The 24,231-nt window shown below is 33.7% G+C and overlaps 1 protein-coding gene across 1 annotated transcript in view; it reads right to left on the reverse strand.

Annotated features, from left to right (window-relative positions):
* LOC143640992 (A-kinase anchor protein 9-like) overlaps positions 1 to 22,609 on the reverse strand; it is a 59,994-nt gene extending 37,385 nt beyond the window's left edge. The window contains 6 exon segments of the mRNA XM_077108463.1: positions 1,605 to 1,649; positions 2,168 to 2,259; positions 2,262 to 2,332; positions 2,334 to 2,389; positions 19,733 to 19,784; positions 22,194 to 22,609. Of these exon segments, the coding sequence (XP_076964578.1) occupies positions 1,605 to 1,649; positions 2,168 to 2,259; positions 2,262 to 2,332; positions 2,334 to 2,389; positions 19,733 to 19,784; positions 22,194 to 22,609 (732 nt within the window).
* Positions 22,610 to 24,231: the final 1,622 nt, after the last annotated feature.

Here is a 24,231-nt window from a genome sequence, read left to right on the forward strand (position 1 = left end):
GACAGAAAAGTGATCTCACCTCCAGACTGGGAGGTATGATAGTCAAGCAGCTCAGAAAGGCATCAGTAGTTATTGGGAGTCCTCAGAGCTTCTAGGTTTTAGAGAGTTTAAGAGAATGCCTCTGACATTTTTTTCCCTGTAGTTTTCTTTATTTTGTGCCAGCTCAGAAAAAAGCTCAAGGCAAATTTTAACAATGTCATTGTGAATGACTTTCAAGACTTTACTCTGCTGGAGCATTTTCTTGGGTGATGTTCAGAGGCAGGTCCTCAGAGAACCACACCATGGATAAAGTTGAGATAATTCTGGTTTGCAAGTACAAGGCTAGCCTGAGCAACTTAGCAAGTCAGTTTCAAATAAAAACAGCTGGGAATGTAGCTCAGTGGTAGAGCGCCCCTGGGTTCAATCCCCAGTAACAAACACACACCCACACTCAAACAACAAAAATAAAAACTGTAATATGTTAATTTAAGAACATAGTTTTTTGAGCTGGGATTGTGGCTCAGCGGTAGAGTTCTTGCCTAGCATGGGCAGGACCTGGGTTCGATTCTCAGCACCACATTAAAAAATAATAATAAAATAAAGGCATCGTGTTGTGTGCATCTACAAAAAAGATTCATATTCATTCTCTCTCTCTCCCTCTTAAAAAAAGAACATAGTTTTTCTATTAGAAGTCTACAATAAATTCAGACTTATGAAATATGCTAAGTTGCTTAAACATTCAGAGTAAAGAATAATTTTCCATGTACTCTAAACTTGGGAGCAAAGAAATGACAATCATATCTAAAAAGAATAAGATAACAAAGTGATACTTATTGCAGACATATAAAGAAGGCAGGTATTTCTTAAGAGACCAATGCCTATTCTATAGTTTATCACCTAAAATAAAAATCATCATTGTCAGGCATGGTGATGCACACCGTTGATCCCATCTTCTCAGGAAGCTGAGACAGGAGGATCACAAGTTCAAAGATAGCCTGGGCAACTTAGTGAGAATCTATCTTAAAATAAAACTGAAAAAGGGCTGGGAATGTAGCTTGGTGACAAAGTGCTTTCCTAGCATGTACAAGGCCCTGAGTTCAATGCCCAGTAACACACATGCACATGCACAACACTACAGCAACATTAATTCCAATAAACATTTATATATATATATATATATATATATATATATATATATATATATATATATATATATACACACATACATATATATACACACACTAGTATTCAAACATTTGTAAAAAGCATTACTATAAAATCATAATAATTATAAAATTTTTACTGTGCTAAATGGCTATCTTAAAATGGTCATGGATCCTAGAAATGCAGACTCACTTTCCTAAAAACCAAAATAGGGCTGCTATATAATTAAGGATAAAGCAATTCAAACAGTTAAGACTTTAGCTAACCACTGGAAAAAGATACAGCAGTAAAATATAATTTTCAGTGATTCAATCCATTTATATTATATTATGTTACCTTAAATTATATTAAATATATACAGAAGCATATAAATTTATAAGTAATAAAGTACAAACAATCAATAATTTCAAAAAATATAAATTTTATCTATGACATTTTTAATTGGGATATGTTAGTCGTACCTCCGAAGTGTAATCATCTGCTGTGGTTGAAATCTCACTTTCCGGCTACAACAAAAGTAAAACATGATTACAATTATGACATTTTTCCCCTGCTAAATATCAAACTTTACAAAAAAAAAATCCTGCTTACTAAGACGTTGCTGTTAGTAACAATGATAGAAAATTCACAAAAATACTATTAAAAAACTAGTAAAAATTATCCAAATCTTTAAAAATTTTATTTCATTATGAATTATAATGACTTATAATAATGCATATAAAATTAACACAAGGCATTCTTATAAATACAAAAGTACCAAGAACTTTTACATATATAGTAGATGTCATCTGTAAGCCAAAAGCATCAAAGACACCATTTCTCTAATTCATGTAACTCTTTTAAATAAAAGTAAATCCTTAACATGCCATCAGAAAAGTTCAAGTTCTTTAAAAGAATTATCAGTTCTTGATGCTAAAAAGTCGATGACTTTGTCAAGCTTCCCTCAGGTGGATGTTAATGACTTTTCACTGCCACTACTTTCTAGTTAGAGGTAGAATGTTTTAAAATCTGGATGAATACTTACATCAACAGAAAACACATGCTCATGCTTAAGCATTTCTTTATTGTTTAGAGTTCTCATTATTGTGGATTCAGGCATCACGGCTGATCCAACACCTCACTCTTTGATTGACCAATATTCAAGCCATGAACATCATTTTTACTGCTTGAGATTTTCTTCTTTTTTTGGCTTCTTATGAGGGTTTTGTCCATCCAATCGAGCTCTTCTTTGTCAAAACTGGGTAAGCTACAGGAAAAAAGTATCATTAATATCAATGATAATTTTTCTTTGGGATCACTTTCTTTAAAAGATCAAACTATCACCAAATTATAATGATGATAATAATATAGATGACTTCACAGTTTCAGAATAACTATTGGATTGAATATTCGGGTTGTAAAGGTTGTAAAACTAGGTACTTGTGAATGAACTTATTAAAGGGGTAAGAAATGAACATGTCAAGTCTGAAGAAGAGAAAATTAGCTGAGTTAGGGGAAAAACTATTCTATAACTAGAATAGGGGAATAGAGGGACTCTCATTCACAGTATAATCTCTGGATTTAAGATTATATGAAAATACACAAAAAAAAACAAGGAGCTCCAAACACACTTGTTCTGGTCTACTACTTTACACAAACGATATTGTCTATAATTATCTTTTATACAAAAAAAGATAATTAGCCTATTAGCTATACAAATGCTCACTGCAACCATATTTATAGTGGGAAAAACTTACAAGAAACTTAAAATTTTAAACAGCAGTGTTTTCTACCCTTTATCATTTGTCTGTCATCATCAGAATTTGTACCAAATCCTAGTCATCGATACATTATCATTTACTTAACATATTTTAAACAGTGTATTTTCTTTAAATTTATTTTAAAAGGAGATGTAATCTCTGGCATAAATTGAAAGTTAATATCATTTGTTATTTCTTTTAAGAGATAAGTTGAAAATAAAAGAAATGATAAATCTATTATTGAAATTTTAGTAAGAAGTTGCTGAAGGCTATGAAAAAAATGGACAAAATAAAAGACTGTTAAAGAGAGACAAGCATCAAACAGATTTTTGTTATCATAAGCAGAAAGAAAACTGAAAAAGGTAAAAACTTTCTTACTTACTATCCAAAGTTTTTTAAGACCTAAAATATTTTCTTACCACGTAAAATCAGAAGTACACATTATATACCAGGTAACACTAGAACTAATTATAGTGAACTTATATTAAAAATGCCAATGCAAGCAATTGCTAGTAAAGACTTTGTGATGTAATAGCATGTATAAAGTAGTATTGTAGCATATCTATTTCTTTTCATGAAAGGAAAATTACACTTCATTTTTTAAAAGATAAGGCAAGTCTCAGGCTCATAGCTTTCAATGATTATATCCAAGATGAATTTAAACATCATTATATTCATAGGCATAGGTAAATTCTGGAAAACTACAACCTTAACAACTTTTGTTTACATTTGGAGTTCAGATTACAGGTACTTTTCCTATTGCTCACTTACATTTTATTTATTTATTCTTAAGATTTTTTTTTTGATGGGCACAATACCTTTATTTTATTTATTTTTATGTAGTACTGAGGATCAAACCCACAGCCTTGTATGTGCTAGGCAAAGGATATATTGCTGAGCTATTACTGTATTTTTTTAAATACAGTAAGTTTTCTGATTTTTATATAAAGCAACTACTGACAAAGACTTAAATTTAATTTGAGCTCCTGAATCACTCTTAAGAGGAGAAAAAAGAAGACCTCATGTAAGTTCCTTTCTGCCTTAAAAAGAGGAAATATATGCCTAGAATTACCATAACTCTTAACCAGACCAATTACAAAGACAGCAAATAAATTTCTTATTATCTAAAGTATTAAAGCAATCATGCTAATGTTACTATCAAAATATGTGGCAAATACATTATTTATAAATAACATTTTATACTTAAATTATCTGCTGTAGATGAAGAAAAGCATGTAAACAAGTTCTATTCCCTTAATAAAGATATTTAATTCATAAGTCAGAAATAGCTCATGATTATACTTACAGAGTATAAAAATATATCACATTTAACATTTTTCCCAGTTATTTAGTAACTACCCAGTGTGTTGAGGAACAGGTGCAAGACCAGTTGCCTCTATTTTCACATTATTAAGCTGCTGGAATGTACTTGAACTACTTGGAGCATAGCAGATCATTTTTAAAAATAAAATAACTAGAATATTGGCAAATACTTTAACTATAAAAAGAATCAGAAATCCAGGAGCATTATTTAAAAACATCCCTTAGAGAGAATGCAATGCCAAAAAATAAATACTAATAATAACATTTATAATATTTATACTCAATTTCAGAAACTTCTTGTAATATCACGTTTCTGCATCAGAATATATTTAGTCAGAAAAATTTATCAAGGCAAAGATGAAGATTTTGCTTAAAATTCCAAGTGTTAGATTATATCAATAATTTATATCTAATATTTATTCAAATATAAAATATATAACAAAGGAAAAAATTATTAACTTTGCATTATAGAAAGAATGACTTAGATCTGGGGATGTGGCTCAGTGGTAGAGTGCTTGCCTAGCAAGCACAGAGGGCCCAGGTTCAACCATCAGCACAAAATGAAAGATAGATATATAAAGAATGAAAAGTTTGATTTAAACAATAACAACAACAACAACAACAAAATAACAAAAAAAAAACCTCCAAAATACGAATATCTGTTACTAAATGCAAAAAGAAGCACACAGATATGGAATAAAAAGTAGAAATAGTTCCATTATAGTATTTAGAATGAATCACTTCTACAAACATGATTAAAGATACTCTTCTAGGTCTATACTACTCATTATATGAGTCATATTATTTTTTCAGAAAAATTAATAAGAAGAAGGTAAACCCCATGAGGGCAAGGACTTTTTTTCCTCCCTACTTCTATATATTAAAAGCCTAGAGCAATATTAAATAAATATATGTTGAATTTTTTATCTATTTTTTTAAAAAGATGTTAGACTCTGTAAACAAGTCTGGATGGGCGCCTGGCATTTTGCCAGAGGGATTGGTTTGTGAAATAATGCCAGGGAGCCATTAAGTGTGGAGATTTCTGATTGGTTGACTGCTGTATCTAGTTTATGTTAATTAGATAAGCTGTGTGGAATGTATAAATACCGCTCCTGTCCTACAATAAACGGCTCCCATTCCTGCTGTATCAACGTACACAAGTTGTTCATCATCCCCCAGCTAGTTTGCTGCTGCCGGGCTGCGGCAAAAAAGAGAGAGAGAGAAAGAGAGAGAGAGAGAGAATTTTAATATTTATTTTTTAGTTATCAGCAGACACAACATCTTTGTTTGTATGTGGTGTTGAGGATTGAACCCGGGCCGCATGCATGCCAGGCGAGCGCACTACCACTTGAGCCACATCCCAGCCCCTATTTTGAATTTTTAAAAAGATAATTTATCTTTTATTGAAAAGTCACCACACTAAGCAAGATCATATAAAAGTCATACCTAATTCTACTTTATTAAAATGTTCCATGGTTTCAAAATTAAAATGAACAATTTTCAAATTACTTGAATCACTCTTAAGAGGTGAAAGATAAAAGAATGACACTAAGTGAATTTCTTTGTTCCTTAAAAAGAGGAAATATATGACTGGAATTACTGTAACTATTAAATAGACCAACTACAAAAATGGCTAATAAATGAATAAGAACATAAAAAGAATCCTTCTCACTATAACCTCCCTCCTCCACCAAGAAAACCAAAACAGAACAAAACTTTTCTCATAAAAAATAATATCCATAATAGCTTTCTGGTAAGACTACTGTTTTATAAAAATGTGAAACGAATAAGATTGTATCATGTATTCAATCATTTATAACTATTTAGTTTTATTTTAAATTTGAAAAATGGCAAGCTAGCAGATAAGCAAAAAAACTGAATCAATTAGATAACCATCTGATACTGAAATGATGCACTTTAAATTACTGAGAAAACATTTATTCTAAAACATGCTGAAAATTCAGACTACAGCCATCTGTGTTTGTCATTTGGAAGCCAATTATAAAAGTGTTAACATACGTAGTCACAGAAATAGTTGCAAGATTTACTGGAAAGATATTATGTTCACATATTTATCTTTCAAAAGTAGACCAGATCACAAGTAAATGTTTTATCTTGACCAGAACATGAATAAACAACTGAATATAAATATATTGAGTTCCTTAAACTCAATATTTATAATTTTATAAATGATCATTCTCAATAAAACAATACATTTTCAAAATGTCATATATAAAAACATGCCAAGTTTTTATGATGTTCCTTCAAAAATAAATGACTAATTGAAGTCTGTTTAGGTTTTTGTGTGTACATTGACTATTTACTACATGCCAGGCACTGTGCTAGACATCAATGAAACACATGGCCCCAAAAGTAGAACTTTGGAGTATAATGCTAAACTCTCTTATTAAATGGAGTGAGAAATAAGAGTTAGAGCACAATTTCTTAAGCCTGGCAATCGTTCATATATACATATATGGACAGTGAGAAGAGAGAGAAGAGGTGTATTGTGTTATAGGAAACTGTATTGTCCTGATTTTCTTTAAAAAGGACTTCCGAAAGAGATGTGTTGTAGTTTTATGCCTGGAAAGCATAAAAATTGGATTTATTTCAGGTTGTAAGTATATAGTTCAGTTATTTAACAAATACTTATTGACTGCCTATCGTGAGCTATGACAGGGCATGTAGTGATAAATAACACATATGAACTCTCATGAATTGTAATCCAGTAAGAAAGATAATATTAAACAAATAAAGAAATATGTACATTCAAGTTATAAAAAGTGCTTTGAAGAGAAAGTATATAAATTAAAGACAGCATACAATGGAAATTCAATTTGTGGGACTGTAGGGAGAGGTCAGAAAATAACTTACTGAGACAAAAATGTAGAAGCTGATATATAAAAATCAATTTGTTAGGGGCTGGGGTTGTGGTTCAGCGGTAGAGTGCTCATCTAGCACATGCGAGGCCCTCAGCACCACATAAAAGTAAATAAACAAAATAAATGTATTATGTAGAAATAAAAAATATTTTAAAAAATCAATGTTACCTGATCAATATTATAATCAGTGGCAAAACAAAACAGAACTAGAGTATCTGACTCCAAATCCAACCTTTCATTATACTAATTTGCTTTCTATGTATTTTTAGGTCCTTTTTCATTGTATTTCACAATCCTAGAACATTAATTTTAAAGCATGAACAAATGAAATTGCCAAACTGACAAGTGTTTTTTGATGACAGGAAAAACAAACGTGAAAATGCACATACCTCAAAGAGAATGTTACAAAAATATGTAATCTGGTAATCTCTATAGTATTTAAATATAACTATAAAAAGTGATTTTTATGTTTTTCCTGTAGAAAATGGAAGAAATCCCAAATAATTCTAATTATGGTGACTATTTGTTCTTTGCAGGGCTGTCATTAAGCCTTTTTAATATTTCTTTATGGATGATAAGCAAGAAGCTATGTAAACTATCACAGAAAAACTTTGGTGGCCTAATCATGGAAACAAAAAGATTATAACGACTAACCTAAAAACCAGCTGAAGAAGGGCAAATGAGAGCAAAGATAAAAGCAACATTTTAGGATGCTCTGAATCATATATTCCAAAATAAAAAAAGGTACAAACCAGGCCTAGTAGAATGCCTGTAGTCCCAGCTATTTGAGAGGATGAGGCAGAAGGACCTCCTGAATGTAGGAGCTTGGGGTCAGCCTCAGAATCAGCAAGACACACCCCCCGTTCAAAAAAAAAAAAAACCTGTAAGAAAAAAATAGTACTAAATAAAACTAAGGAAATCAAGAATGGAAAAGACCATAAGACTTTAAATCATTGAGCAACCAAACCTATTTATAGCCTATAATCTCATTCAATTCGATCACCTTCATGTTTAAAAAGAAAACAGATTCTGTAGCTTAAGGAATCATCTTAATTTTGTGTACTTCATGGCCTGGCTATACAGACAACCCAAATATTTCTTGAATTTCAAAACAATATGGACTACATATAATATAGTGCTGAGCTGTCATATAGTACTAGCTATGTGACAGTGGACAAGCCACTTAACATCAGGAGAATTCAGTTTCTTCAACTGTATAATGAAGAGATACATTAGAAGTATCATTTAAAATTTCCTCCAGGTCTTGGGGTTTTTTGAGAAAATTTTTCAAATATTTTCTTTCCTTTCTCCTTTCTTTACCTGCAATTCTAAGGAAACCAGCATTTTACTTATGAAAATTGTAAACTGTTGCTTGAAAATACAAGTCAACAAAAAGTATATAGCTATTACTAAATAATCCCAACTGAAAAATAGTACAGGATACAGAAAAAGTGGAATGATTCAGTGTTCAGAACGAATCACATCTAAGTACATAAAATTACCAAAACATTATTTTATTCTCATGTTATTAAGTATCATTCAGAACAAATTACTAGAAAGTTCCATAAAGGAGGGGACTTTTAATAAAAATCATTCATTATACACTCCAAGTCTAGAACAGTGACTGCATATAAGCTCTGAATAATTGCTGAATTTTTAAAAACTGATTTTTTGTGAAAGAGGCACCTCTAGGCATTAATTATAGGCATTATTTCTCAGAACTTTAGAACTCCTACATAGTTTCTTTAACCAAAAACAAACAAACAACAACAACAAAAAAAAACCCTAAGATGATACATTCAGGTCCATGGCTACACATGGCTATAATTACTTAATGCAATGTAATGTTATGCAGCTGTCAAAAAATATTTTCAAAAAATTCTAATGTGGGAAAATGTTCTCAGTATAAAGCTGGGTAAAATAAGAGCACAAAACTGCATAAAGTGAATCAAGTGGAGTTTTTAAATATATTTGTGCATATAAAGAAACTATTAAAAATTAAAACAAATTATTAAAAATAATTACTTGTAGATTATGAGACTACAGGTAATTTTTTTCTTCTTTCAAAGATCTTTACTGCCTTCTGCCCCTACACATCTTTAAGGAATATTCACTGATAATATTATCATGGCTCCATGTATTACTATAACTATTTTTTATGGTGCCTATGTTTTCCATTTACATCTGCTTATTTTATACATATAGATGCATGTAAGTATATGTGCATACACAGAGAGATCTCTGTATCTAATATGCACATATAAACATATACAACAAAAATTTAGGTCATGAAACAATCTTTTTAGTTTCTTCCATGAATCAATACAATGATATTAGCACTAGAATACCAAGACAGAGTGAGGAACAAAGTGATAAATGCTAAAGCAGTGGCTACAGTTTTATATTGGAGTCTCATTTCATTATACTATCACATTGGTTCCTATGTTTATGATGAAAACCAAGAGTGTTTTCTTTTTAGCCTGAAGTCAACTGAATCCAGTACTCCTGGCTCTAGGGCAATCCAAATCAATGTGAGAGTTTCATTTCAGATGCTTGATAGAAAATGTCTAGCAAGAATATCATTTACAATTGCTGCTTGGGATAGTATACTCAGTCTTTGTATGTTTATGTCTCAGGCTGTCTTCTCCTGCCACTGTCATTCCACCACCATTCCACCTTCAATAATAACTATTTTCTTAAAGAATAATAAAACTATATACCTACTAGAAATCACATCCAAAAGAGTATTATTCAGATACCACCTACCTCTGCTTCATTTCACTGTCATGCAGGCTATTTTATTATTTATTAATTTTTAAGTCTAGATTATAAATGATTCCTTCTGGTAAGCATATAGTTTTGGCAGGAAATATCAACTCAAAATACAAGAACTGAGTTGGGGTTAGCTCAGTGGTAGAGCACTTGCCTTGCACGTGTAAGGCACTGGGTTTAATCCTTCAGCACCACAGAAAATAAAGATATTGTGTTCATTTACAACTAAAAAAATAGAAAAAAAAATAAAAGAACTGCTACCTCTGTTCAGGTCAGTGATCCATGTTAATGGTCAATGGGTATCCAGTGTTCATCAATAGTTCCCAGTGATGTCTGTTTGATGATTTATATAATGAAACCATGTGGATAATATTAACAAATACAAGTTTTGCTTTTTTCATTTTTTTTTATTTTTTAGTGGTAGATAAACACAATTCCCATTTTATTAAGTTATTTTTATATGGTGCTGAGGACTAAATCCAGTGCCTCATACCTGCTAGCCAAGTGCTGTACTACTGAGCTACAACTCCAGCCTCACCAGGTTGCTATTGATTTCACTTCCTCTTTCTACCTCATTTTCAAAGACACTCTCTAGTACTCAAGGATTAAGGGAACACAGGATTCATGATTTCTATCCAACTCTAAACCCTTGGCACTTGCAGACATAACCTAACACAATAGAAGTATTTGTAACAGTAACAAAACTGGAAATGACCTGAATGCTCACTGATGAGAATGGACACTGAGATAAATTTCTATAATGGAATACTATTGCAGGAGTGAAAATGATCTAATGATATTGAACAAAAGGAAAATCACTGAAGACTTCACATAATGACACCACTAAGTTCAAAAACAGAAAACTAAGTATAGTTTATGTACACATATGTGGTATAAAAAGCAAGGTGATGATAAATTCAGAACTATAGTTAGCTCAGGTGCTAGGGGTGGAATTAGATAAAGATTTTAATGCATTGGTACATGAATGTTTTTAATCTAAGTGATAGATGTAGAGGTCTTTTTTTCACTTGTTTTAATATTATATATATATATATTTACCATGCATTCTTTGTAGGTGAAACACTGAAGTACTTTTAAAGTATGTAGAACTTCCTTCTGAGGGAACTGGCCAGTACTTACAACTTCTACCATCCATGACATCTGTTTTCACCCTCTTTTGATAAGAGGAGTGAATCAATTAGATTCTTCTCTTGAAAGTAGGGAACAAGGAAGTAGCAGAGCTGTCCAGAAAGGTTATAGAGAAGAGATATCTTTTATGAAAGATTCTAAAATTAGTTCATAATTTGATCCTCATGTAATTACAGCCACACCACTAAAATGACCTCTAAATTAGAGTACACATGATCAACCTACAAGATAAGTTGCAGCCCAAGACACTTTTCTCTATATCCAATACAGCCAGTTTTCCTTCTGGCATTAAATAATCCTTACAGAAGCACACCAAGTAAAGTACCTGGCTTATAAGAAGTCATAATATATAATCACTCAAGTATTGCAAAATCATGCAAAGTGGCTCTATCAATGGATTTTAAACTTTTCTGCTCTTTGAAAATCTTTTTAAAATAGTGAAACTTTCTGATTTTGGCATGGGGTGTGTTCTAAACATTAAAAAGAATTTTTAAAAAGCTTACCAGGAGCTTCGAGTGTACAGCAAAATTTTGGAACCACCAGATAGTGGTTTATTTTATGAGATTTGCTTCCACTGTTTATATATTGGGGATTTTTTTGCCTTTTAAAAATTTTTTTAAAAATGTATTCAATGGGAAACCATTCCACTATATAGCATAGGTTTGGAAATTCATCCTATAATTTTTGTTCATTCACAAACTGATGTGTAAATAAAGGAAGTTAATATACAAAAATATGGAAATGAGATAAGAAATGGTGGCAAGAATGGCATCAATTTTCCATGGCTTTTCAGATTCTCGGAGGCCCTACTATACTTCTCCATCCTTCCTCTGAAATCTCTGCATTTTTACAACAACCCTCTCTTACCTCATCTTAACTAATCTTAGTTTTTGTTTTGAAACAAGGAAGTCCTACCAGAATTAGACTGTTTATATTCAGCGATCTTAATCAAATCAATACTTCATTTTAAAAAATGATAATTTTATTGCTTCATTTGTACAACAGTAACACATACCTACCACCTGGTGGCAGCATACCTACCTAAAAATAATAAATTATTTGGAAAGAACACTTTCAGAGGTTAAGATATAACACACTTAAAAAAAAAGTTTTCTGCTATATTTAGGTTAAAATTCATACTACTTTTAAGTGATACATACAGTCCCTCATTATCTGATCCCAGCATATTTCTCTACTCTAGTTTTCTGCTATATAGTGTTAATCTTCTAAATTCCAACATGACAATGATTTTAAGAATGGCTAATAATTCTTTAAGACTTTTTACAGCATGACAAAATTCTAAAGTATTTTATACTAGAATGCTAAATCTTCACATCAACCCCAGTATCAACATTTACAGATGAGTTACTGAGTTACAGAGAGGTTAAGTATAACTTCATAAAGACATATAGCCATAAATGACAAAGTCACACTTGATCCCATACAATCTGGGTTAGCCACTATAGGTTATACTTTTCTCAAGAAAATTTTTGAAAAATTCCACTCAGATGTCTCATAAGGAACTTCTAATACAAAATATTCCAAACTGATTTCCCAATCTTGCCTGAAGTCAACAACTGAAACTGTTCTTCTTTTTCTCTTAGTGATAACACCAACCTTCTATCCATGTTCTCTCCTTTACCAACCAATCACATTCTGATTTTATCCTCTCTATATTTCTTGATTATCCCTACACTTTCACTCTTATTTCACTGTCTCAATTGTAGTTCAACAGCCTCTAAATAGTTTTACCCTCAAGTCTATCTTCCATACAGCTGCAAATTGGATCAATCTGAAACTCAATCTTTTTAACTATCAGTTAAAAATAATTTTTTAAATGCAAGAATTTAAATGAATAAATGTATATGTAACCATATTACTCCTTGTCTTAAAACCCATCAACATATCCCACAACCTTCAGGATAACAATCTGCTTAACATGAAATTCAAGACCCTCAGGCTAGAGCCCAGACCTACCTTCTTTAGCTTCATCTCTTGCCCTATCTTGCTTATACCTTTATATTCCAATAATACCAAGCTCTTGTACACCTTCCCCCAAAAAAGTCAAACTGTTCTACACCTCGGTGCTTTACTCTTCCTGTCTCATTTTCCTGAAGTTTCTACCCACACCTCTCTCCTTTTTCACCAAGTTTTTCTCAAAACTTCAAGGCTTCATTCAGAGTTTATCCATGCAAGAAGCCTTCTCTAATTGCCAAATGGAATCAGATATTTCTCCCTTGTGTTTTTCATAGAGCCAGAATTATATTACATTCCTAAATTTATAAATATCTGTTTATATTTCTGCCTACTACTAACTAAATGAATCTTGTATTTAGCAGATTCCATGTCTTTCACATTCTAAAGTCTAGCACAAGATATAACAAGCAATAAGTGCACAAATGTATTTATCAAATGAGTAAATAAATGATTATCTGCACTTCACTTACTGTATCGTGGTTGACTTTCTACTCTATTAGAATGTGAAAATATTAGGGGCAGGCCTGTGGGGTTTTTTTATCTCTGAATCTACACCAACTTGCATGGAGGTCAAATAAATATTAAATAGATTAATAAGACTGAAAATACCCGAGTAACAAAATGAAAGGAACATTTTAAGATCAAGACAGTGACAATGTACAGAATCAACTTGAGAAAATTAACAGAGTCAAAAAAAAAATCACATAAAAGGTGAGTTAGGCCTGATTTTTTTAGGGTGTGAGATAGGAATAGAATGAGGCAGATTTTGAATTTAAAAAAAAATTAGGTTTGGGATTTGGCTATGAGTATAAAAAAATAATTCCATAATGTTCAAAAGATTTTTCAATCAAGATGCGTCCTGAAATAAACACTACTGTGCATAGAAAATTTGATGGTGCATGAGACAGAGAAAACTTAGAACATTAAAACAATTTAAGTTCATATCCTAGGAAAAACATAAGTATAGACTCTTCTTTTATAAAATTAAAATCTTGAGGCCTATATAAAATATTATTTCATCCTTTTAATTTACAAAATAAATATCATATACAAAAATAAATCTCAAATTAAACTTTTTCTGTCAAACTTTATTTTAAAAATTGGTATTGGTTGTTTGAAGCAGAAAAATGAAAGTCATTAGAAATACTCAGACATGTAGTTCACTAAAAAGGAATTTATGCAAGTCAAAAGTAAAGACTAGTTTGACAAATATAAAAGATTTCACACCAAAAATATTTATCTATTAGTAGAATATAGAATTTCTGTGACTTTTAGCTAAAACCCATTATTTCATTTAAAAAATGTCCTCCTAATGCACATTTGTTAATGCAGTTTTTACACCTTTTCTAATACCTTGATCTTTAGAGCATCTACTAATTTATTCAACTTTCAAGGAATCAACATATACACATGCACTCAATAAAATATCAATGATGCGGGAAGTTAACTGAGAACATTGACCACACCTATGGCAACAACAACCCCCCACATCTCCCTCACACACTTTTCACACATTAAATTTGATTCTTGAACTAGTATTTTATTTATAATTGGTTCCTTTTTCTATCTTCCCTGGGGAAAACAACTAGTAAAAAAACACCAACTTGAATAAAACTGAGACCTCTGAGGAATAAATAAAACCTAATTACTGAGCCCCCTCAGTGAACAATCCTTAGAAAACAACAAGGAATTTTATAGTATATGCAATATCAAGAAATAGAAGGCCTAGCATGCATGAGCCTCTGGGCTCAATCCCAGGGTTGTTGAGGGGCTAGGGAGTGGCTAGAGAAAGAAACTGTAGATCTTGTTAGTTTTTCAGAAATCTGTAAGTCAGAAAATCTAATCAATCAATACAATTTATAAAGTCAAATTTTTAAATAGGACTTTGTATAATATATAGATTAGTTCTGAATCATCAAAATAACTTGAGGCTCTAAAAATGATCTCTAAAAGAGGAAACACATCAACACACACACAAAAATCTTAGAATTACACAAAAAAATTTAGATTACATAAAAATCAGAGCAAACAGTAACCCAAAAGAGGACAGCAACTGCAAACAAGAATTACATTGTTCATGTAAGATAAAGGAATTTTACATAGAACAAAAGAATATAGATTTAAATAAATAACCTAGGCAAAACTACTCCTGGAACAATGCTAAATTTATGAACAGTCTTAACATTTAGCACTTTTGAACAGTGTAAAACCCATGAACAAATTAACCAAGCTTTAGGAGGTGTACCTAAATGGGCATTAAATATCCTAAGTTCTATTTTAGTGAAAAGTACCACAAAAAGTAAAAGGGGAGTTGATATGACAATAAAAATCCTTTGTACTAGGTAGAATACATACACATGTCTATCATGTTCACACAGAAAAATGACAGGGCTTTTTGTTATGGAAGACTAAGTCATTTTTCCCCCAAAACTGATATATATTGGTAATGATAAAGCCAAAAGACCAACAGGTGCCCATTTGACCAGCTGGTCAAGGAATGGAATGACTCACTGCACCACAAAAAACTCAAACTTCACCATCACGCTGTAATCAACTCACCAACAGCTTATTCAAAGGAAGTACCAGTTTAAATTTTGGTGAGCCATACAAGCTTTACAAAAAAAAAAAAAAAAAAAAGAGAGATGGAAGATAATCCCACTGGAAATATGTATTTCTGTCTGCTTCTCTCTTGTACATGACCATACATGCTCTCTCCCTTGATGTATATATATATATATATATATTAATAATAATATGTAAAACAAATTTCTAACAACCAAATTACAAGATAGGTAAAGGACTTGAATAGTCTGAAGATCTACAAATGGCCAAAAAGCATACAAAAATGACATTCAGTGTCATTAGTCATCAAGAAAACAAGATTAAAACCACAGTGAGAAATCCCTTTATCCCCACTAGAATGGCTATGATTTTAAAAAAAGAAAACAAATTTGTTGAGATACAGAGAAACTAGCATTATCAGTGGGTATGTAAAATGAAATGGTACAGTAAAATGGTAAAGCCACTATGGTAAGCAATTTGGAGATTCTTCAAAATGTTAAATGGAATTACTATAAGACCCAGAATTCTTAATCCTAAATATATGCCCAAGAGAAATGAAAACAGGTATTCAAATGCTTGTATACAAATGTTCAAAGCAGCACTATTCACAATAGACGATACATAGAAACAATCTAAATGCCGATCAATGGATTAAAGTGTGAACACATTGCTGTATATACACACACTGGAATATTATTCAGTCATAAAAGGGAATGAGGCATGGACACATGCTACACCATGGCTGAACCTCAAAACATTACACTAAGTGAAAACAGCCAAACATGTAAACACCACTGCACGTGGCCCTTTTTATTTATTATTTTGAGACAGGGTCTCACTACGTGGCCTAGGGTCTCACTAAATCGATGAGACTGGCCTAGAACTTGTGATCTTTCTTCCTCAGTCTCCTGAATCACTGGATTACAGGCATGCATCACCATGCCTGGCTCCCAATTACACGGATGCTAACCAATTAAATAGAATGCCTAATTTTAATTTTATTAAAATCTTAGTAAGAAATAAAAATAATGTCCCTTATCACTAATGTTTCACAATTTACCAGAACTTTTTTCTATTTGTCATATTAGAAGAAATTTATTCACATTTCAATCATCAGCAGCCTAAATTAAATGTTTAATAGTCATAGTTTAGCTCTTTCTACAAACCTTTTTATTTAACAAAAATAAGAAACGTTTTTGTTTTAAAAATTTTTGTCGCACTCTTGTCATAGTCCAATCCTTTGGATGAAATCTATCTTTTTTGTTTCCTCGTTGCTGTGGGTTATCATTCAGTAAGGATATCTGTGGTGTTCTGTCAATAAAACTGAAAAGTGAAAAGAGGAAGTAAAATAAAAGACACATCCAAGGGACTAGATGAGAACAGGAGTGGGATAAAAATTGTTCTCAAACAAAATTATCTCTTCATTGGATTTTACTGATGCTCTGTTTTCCTGCCTAAGAGAAATTTCTTTAACATACATTTCAAGAAGCCTGTCATGTCTATTCTTTCCTCTCAACACCATGTTTTCTTTTATTTCAGCAAAGCCCAAAAGTCATGAATTAGTTTTAAATCACAGGAACGCACCAGTCTCTGATGGAGGCATCAAATTGCTATATCCAGAAAAAGCTTAAAAAATTGTACGTTGTAAAACTGTTATCAAATGTAACTTTGAAAATTAAGTAAGACCTGTCACAAGTATAAAAAACTAGAAAGCTTAAAAGAAATCAGAGAGGGAGAATAGCTTTCTTCACTGTGGAGCAGAATATCTGAAAATGCAAGAAACAATTTTATACCATAACTAGCTTGCCTATCAGAGCAGCACAGTAATTGAAAAATCCTATCAATAACCTAATAAGAGAGCTTACACAGAACATTACAACACTGGCCTTACTCTACAAACTAAAAATGCTTGTTAAACAACAACAACAAAAAAAAAACTCATATAATTCCAAGTTACTGAATGTAGTAAAAATTTTAATTATTCAATAAATAATGACAATTATATAAAATGCTATAGAAGTATAATACTTTGCTTTTGCTGAATTCTAATACATTTGAAGTACTTTTAAAAAATATAGCAAAAGTGATTTATAGGACTAATTTCATTCTAAATACACAACTGTCCTTTAATTTTTTTCACTAATAATTAACTATTTATATAATTATAAATAATTTTACTTGGAAAAAATGAAGTCATTTAAAATGGAGTTGAAATAGTTTGGTTGATTCACTACAAGGATAGCCTATGTGGGGCCATCTCTGTCAGGAACTTGTAAATGAGGTCAAGCCCAGCTCTGAAAATATTTAATAATGTAGTTAACATCTCCAAGTATTGGGCTTCTTGCAACATCAATACTGAGGAGATAGTTGAGGACCCAACAGCAAACCAAAGAACTACCTAGCATCAGAAAAACTGAATTGCCGCGAAGTCCTTTCTACTAAGTTCCATTAGCCCTTGATTCTTACAAATCATTCCATTAACCTCAGTTTCTGGGTTCTTTTGTTACAACAAATCTAAAGCAGCAAGTTAGGGGAAAAGGCAAATGAGAAAATACAAAGCTGGACAAGCAAGTTCATAGGAAAAACCAAAAAACTGACAGCAAGGAAAATGGATAAGAATGACAAAAACAAAAAGGCAATCCATAAATGTCCAATAATATAGAATTCTGACTACATAATACAAGCGGTACTGGAGTAAGAATTAGAGTTCCAGGACTACACTAATGTACGAGACCTAGTTATTTTGCATTTCATATTCTTGTTCTGTATGAGAGTCATACAACATTAACCTGTTTATCATACTGCATGTAATATCTTTTTCTTAAAAATGATACCTGGGGCTGGGATGTTCCTCAGTGACAAAGCGTCTGCCTTGCATTCACAAAGCCCTGGGTTCGACCCCCAGTTCCAAAACAGACCAAAAAAAAAGAACCCCACCAAAAAAAAATGAAAAAAAATGATACCTGACCTGAACATTGTGCCTGATCATAAAAGAATAATGTTGTAGAGAATTTGTAAAATAAAGTATAAAAAAATTAAAATACCTATAACCCACTACCCAGAGACAACCACAACTGACATCTTGGTGCATGTTTTTTCAGATGTCTTCATATATAAATACTTACACGTACCTTTTTTTTTTTTTAACCTGACATTATCTGTGGGCATTTTCCCAACTTGAAAAGTGTTTGTAGAATTATTTTAATGACTACATAAAATAATTCATTCTCCTATTACTGCAGATTTTGGTTAATATAAAATACTTTACAAAGTACACTTCTATACTGTAGGGGTTGGGGTTGTGGCTCAATGGTGGAGCACTTGTCTAGCAACTTGTGCAGCTCTGGTTTCAATCCTCAGTACCACATAAAAATAAATAAATAAAATAAAGGTACTGTGTCCATTTGCAACTAAATTTTTTTTAAATTATACTATACTGTATACATGAGAATTTTAAAATGATCATTTATTATAAGGTCTTGAAAAAGGAAATTTAGAGAAATCTAGAGAGAAAGAAACAGAAGACCAATTACCAAGAAAAAGATTAAAAAGTTGTATGTTGTAAAACTGTTATCAAATATTAACACTTAAGTCTTATGAATAAATGAGATACTTGGAGAACCAAGTCTCTGAATAAATTTTGGGAAATGATCATTTTAGGTGTTTTTTGATACCAGCAATAAGAGACTTCTGATTAAGAAAATTCTGGATTACTCTTATTAAATTCCAACCTAGCTGGTAACACTACACTCATTTAGAACTTATTCTGTCATTCTGCTCGTTCATTCAAGAAGCAAATGTCAGGGACTGCCCTGTGCATGAGCTAAGCCCCTCCAAAAGCCTTGAGTAAAGGGGATATTGGACTGGCAACATACGCCTCACCATGTGTTATACCAAGAAAGTGGCTTTTACCCCCACTCATCAAGAAAGAGCCTCAGCTCTGGGCTTGAGCAGTACCCAACAGAATTGTGCAACCCCTGCTGAAACACTATCCCCTGCCTTATTGGGGTGGAACATTCTATCAAATGTCTTTTCCCTAATAAACAGAGGGGTTCCAAGTGCACTTGCTCTCTTGCCCTCTTGCCTTCCAGCGTGGAAGAGGACCCTTGAGGTGGCAGAGCAGCCCCACCCTCCACCTGAGAAACTGGTGTCCATGGGTTGCATGATTCTTTGCTGTTTCCTTACTTCAATGTTGCAGCCAGCTCCTTTGACCAGCTCATCTTGCCAGCATGCATACCTGGAGAGAAGCAAACACTTATTGAATACCTGCTATTTGAAAAGCAATATGCTAGGTTGCATTTAATTGATATTGAGAGTTTTTCTTATAAAATATTCTAGAAAATGAGTCAGTAGCATTTTAAATATTTTAACAAAATGTTGTGGGGGGGTAGGATCCAAAATCCAACCTCTCACTGTACTTATTACCCAGGAGCATCTGTCTCTCCTACTTTGGAAAGCAGAGACTGTTGCCATTTCTCTATTTCCACCTCTTGATCTAAGTTTGCTGATTATGTGTCTGTTCAAAGTTAACTATGTTTAGTAGAACTGCTTTATAAATTTTGTTTGATGTTGGGGACTAAACCTAGGAACTTGTGCTCTACCATTGAGCTATATCCTAGCCCATGAATAACTATATTTATAATAGTTTTTCAATCCCATTATAAAAGCACATGTTTATACAAATGAAATAATGTACATACTTTGTTTAGTTTTGTTTTTGCAGTAGTGGAGATAAAGGGCAGTAGTGCTCTACCTTTGAGCTATAATGTAAGCTCCCCCCCTTTTTTTTCCCCTCAGACAGGATCTTGCCTCAGCCTCCTGAGTAGCTTGGATTACAGGTGTATGCCACTGCAACATCTAAACTATTTCTGATAATGTTGTTTTCACTCTATTTACCATGTCCCTCTCAGCCTTAATCCTTTTAATGATTGTATAATATTCCATTGCCCTTACATGGCTGAGGAATCATGACCTCAGTAAAGTATTTTATACCAGATAGCTAATGTGACAGCAAACATATGTTGCCTTAAAGGCCTCAAGGATCTCTTACTGGAAACTGGGTTCATTTCTAGGGGAAAATAAACTACAATAAAAATTAACTTACAAAGATTTTTACCCCATAGGTAGACTTTTGAAAGATAAAGAAATATATACATAAAGAAATCAAAATTCTACTTTGCCAAATCTACTTAGAGCAAGCAATTTAATTATTATGAAATGTGACTGTTCAAAGTTAACTATGTTTAGTAGAACTGCTTTACATACATTTAAGAAAGATACATTTGGTAGAAGGCAGTAAACATTCTTAGGTAACAAATAAGATATCTAACCAGAACTTCCATGCTTTTGAAAAGGTACACAAAATTACTTTCAATTCCTTAGATGCAGAGTGTTTGCTTAGTCCCTTGTTTAGTCCCTTGGGTTGCACAACTGTAAGCAATTTTGGGCTTCTGAAAATGCCAATGTTCCTTCATTTATATATCCTAGAGTAAAAAACAAAATCTACCTGTTTACATACAAGCATTTAAGTCTTAACATTAAAAGGGGGAGATTATAGAAAAGTCAATTATATTTTAGCAATATGAAGCTGGTTAACCTACACATTCCTTTAACACACTTCTGATGAACATCTACTACTGCATCTCTGCATTAAGGCCTTTCTTTCATTGATTACTGAAATAATTGACCTGGTTTCCTTTGTTTATGTGGAAGAATGAAGAAAGAAAGGAAGAGAGGAAAAATAGTTAATTGTGTTCCAAGTATGATTGTTATCCATTAGCTCTAAAAAGAATATCACCTATAAAAAGTAACTCATTGTAGGGAGGAAGGGGGCCTTTCAGGCAAGCCTAAAGAGCTGCTCAAATATATAATTTTTTTAAAACAATGCTATTCAATTTATATTTTGTCTACGTTAAATTTTTCATGATGCCCCAAGAAGGATATCTATGCATAATACAATTTTGTAATGTTTGCGTTACAATTTCCATACATATACACACGCACACACACATAAAATCAGAACTTCACTACACACACACACACACACACACACACACACGTAAAACAAATTATTTAAAGCAGGAATTCTAAAGCTTTGTTCTGTGGAATCTTCCCGTCTTCAGAACTTCCAATCCACAGGATACAAAACCAACTGCCATGACAAAGACCTCCAAACAGGAACGTACAAAGACACGCTTTTAAAAATGCCCCTAAAGCCAAGTTCACAGCCAGCACTTGTGGCACACTCAGGCCACTGCTGAGGCAGCTGTCACAGGCCAATCTCACACACGTCCTCGAGTGCCAGCGTGCCACCTAAAGAAGACAAGCTGATGATCAGCGCACAAATTCCCCACTGAATTAAAGGAAAGCTCTAAATCCCCGCCCTGGAAAACACAATGCCTGCACCACCCATAAAACTCCCTTTAAAAGTAAAGGGCTGAAGTTTTAAAGGCTATTAATTACCACCTAATTATCAATATGGTTTAAAGAAAAAAGAGAGAGAGGTGTTTTATTGGGGCAGTCGTGAGAAAAGAGCCACACCATTCAATCACCACCGAAGTCTCCTCAGCTAGGTAGCAGCACCGGGCTTTACACGTCCTAGGAAAAGGGACAGGAGGGAGGGGAGGAAACCCAGACCCTGCAGTACCTCCCTCCGAGGGCAGCGCACCCGGCGGCCACAAACTCGTTCCCCAGGCCTCCTCCCACCCTTTCCCGGCCACCGCCTCCCACCTCTGGACCGGCGGTCCCCGGCTCTCCTACCTTCGCTCTGCCAGCTTCTACCTTTCTCCTTCTTTCTTCGTCCTCCATGGCTTCTGCGGGGTAGGCAGGGAAAGAACATGGAGGGGGTTGGGGGTAGAAAGGAAAAATCGGTTCAGACAGAGGTGGGACGGCTAGCTCCCCGACCCAGGCCGCAGGGCCCGGCCGGGAGCTGCCTCCCCAGGAACAAAACCAGTCAGTCGCTGCAATCACTGGCGAATTGTCCTGGTCCACAGGAGCACAGCAGTCGCCACCGCCAACTTCATCTCCACGTAAACACAGAGTGAGGCGGGAGTCAAGACACATCACAGCGCGCAGGCGCCTCGAACACCGTTGCCTGGCAGGTGCGCCTGCGGCTCCGCCCCGCCCGCCTCGGGGGCGAACGTTCTAACCCAGTCCTCAGCGCGTGCCTAGGGGCTCCAGCCTGCCGGACAACCCCCACCGTCCAGGGGATTCAGTGCTTCCAGAACACTGAAAAAGTCCATGGGAAAGATGGGAGGGAGGAAGCGGCGGGATGCTAGCCTTCAACCTGGACTGACTCTCCCTGGACTCAAAGGATTGGGGGGAAACAGCTCTGTTACTTTGTTAGCCTGAGAGCCCCGCCCTTTTCCCCCCACACTGGTTCCCGCCCAATTTCGGGTTCATCCTTCAAGGCCCACCCCAAGCGCCGCCCCCAGATCGCTCTGATTTCTTTGTTCTTTGCAGGGTGACTGGGAAGTGTCCAGCCAAAATTTACTCCCCTCGCACACCTCTTAGGGGCGTCCATTCATCAACAGTGTTCTGAAAGAAGCCTGAACTTTGAAAAATAGGCAGGAAACAAAGCCGATCTATATTAACTTTCTAGCTTTAGTGACTTAAAACAAGTTACCTATCATGTCTGACCTTACATGAAATTTTTGGAAGTGTTGTTGGTGTATTTGACTGCCCCTGGTATAGTAAAACATCTGACTTAATGTCAGTTTGTTTTCTCTCTCCTTGTAGTTTCTTCATTTACTCTGCATGTTTTTAAATAATACTCCAGGGCTCCCAGTTTCTTGATGACAGAGACTTATCCTGAGTCATTTCATTATTACTGAAATGATGAGCCTACTGCTTTGCATGCAAGAGACACTTGTTGGCTTGAAATGAAACGTGTTTATAAATTGAGCATTATTCTTCACCTGATCCCTTAATCCTTCTGTTTTTCTCTGTACTCTCCAATCCTCCAATCCATTCCTAGGGTGATCTACACATTGCATTGTCTCAGGTTGATAGTTTCTCCTTTTTTGAATCATGAGTTCAATCATAGAAGTAGTGTGGAGTGAAAGTTGGATTTAAAAAAGAAAAAAGGAGAATTTAAAGAACTTAAATGTACATAATCAGAGCTATTCTGCAATAGTCCTAATTTTTAAAATTTTTAAATTTTAAGATTTTGTTTTCTCAAGCTCCCTCATTGCCAACTTGCCCTGTTATCTCAACCTGAATTGAGAATTGGATGAGGTTAGACAATTTACCATAGAGAACAAAGAATTGATACCAAAAAAAGAAGTTATTTACTCGGTCATATTTCGAACAGTGCAGAGATTTAAATACTGCCTAGACTAAAGGATTGTGTTTGTAGATTCTGATTGCCTAGACGGAGGAAGCCCCAGGATATTTGATAGATATTCCTTTTTGTTAGTGAATACTGTTTTCTCAGTGGCTGAGGAAGTCAACTATTTGTTCTGGTGTGTGCTGAAAATATTCAAGAACATCTGCTAAAGCAACAAGTTTATTTCAATATTTTCCTTCACTAATAGCAATCAATCAAATACATTGTTTTACATGTAATGGGTTCTTAATGAATATTGAAAGTTGTGTGTTGACTTCTATTAAAAGAGGAAGCATATAAAATTGGTGCTCTAAGTCTTATTTATAGCATCTGTTCATTCATACCATGTTATACCATT

The sequence above is a fragment of the Callospermophilus lateralis genome, unplaced genomic scaffold, assembly GCF_048772815.1.
Source record: "Callospermophilus lateralis isolate mCalLat2 unplaced genomic scaffold, mCalLat2.hap1 Scaffold_82, whole genome shotgun sequence".
Lineage (NCBI taxonomy): Eukaryota > Metazoa > Chordata > Mammalia > Rodentia > Sciuridae > Callospermophilus > Callospermophilus lateralis.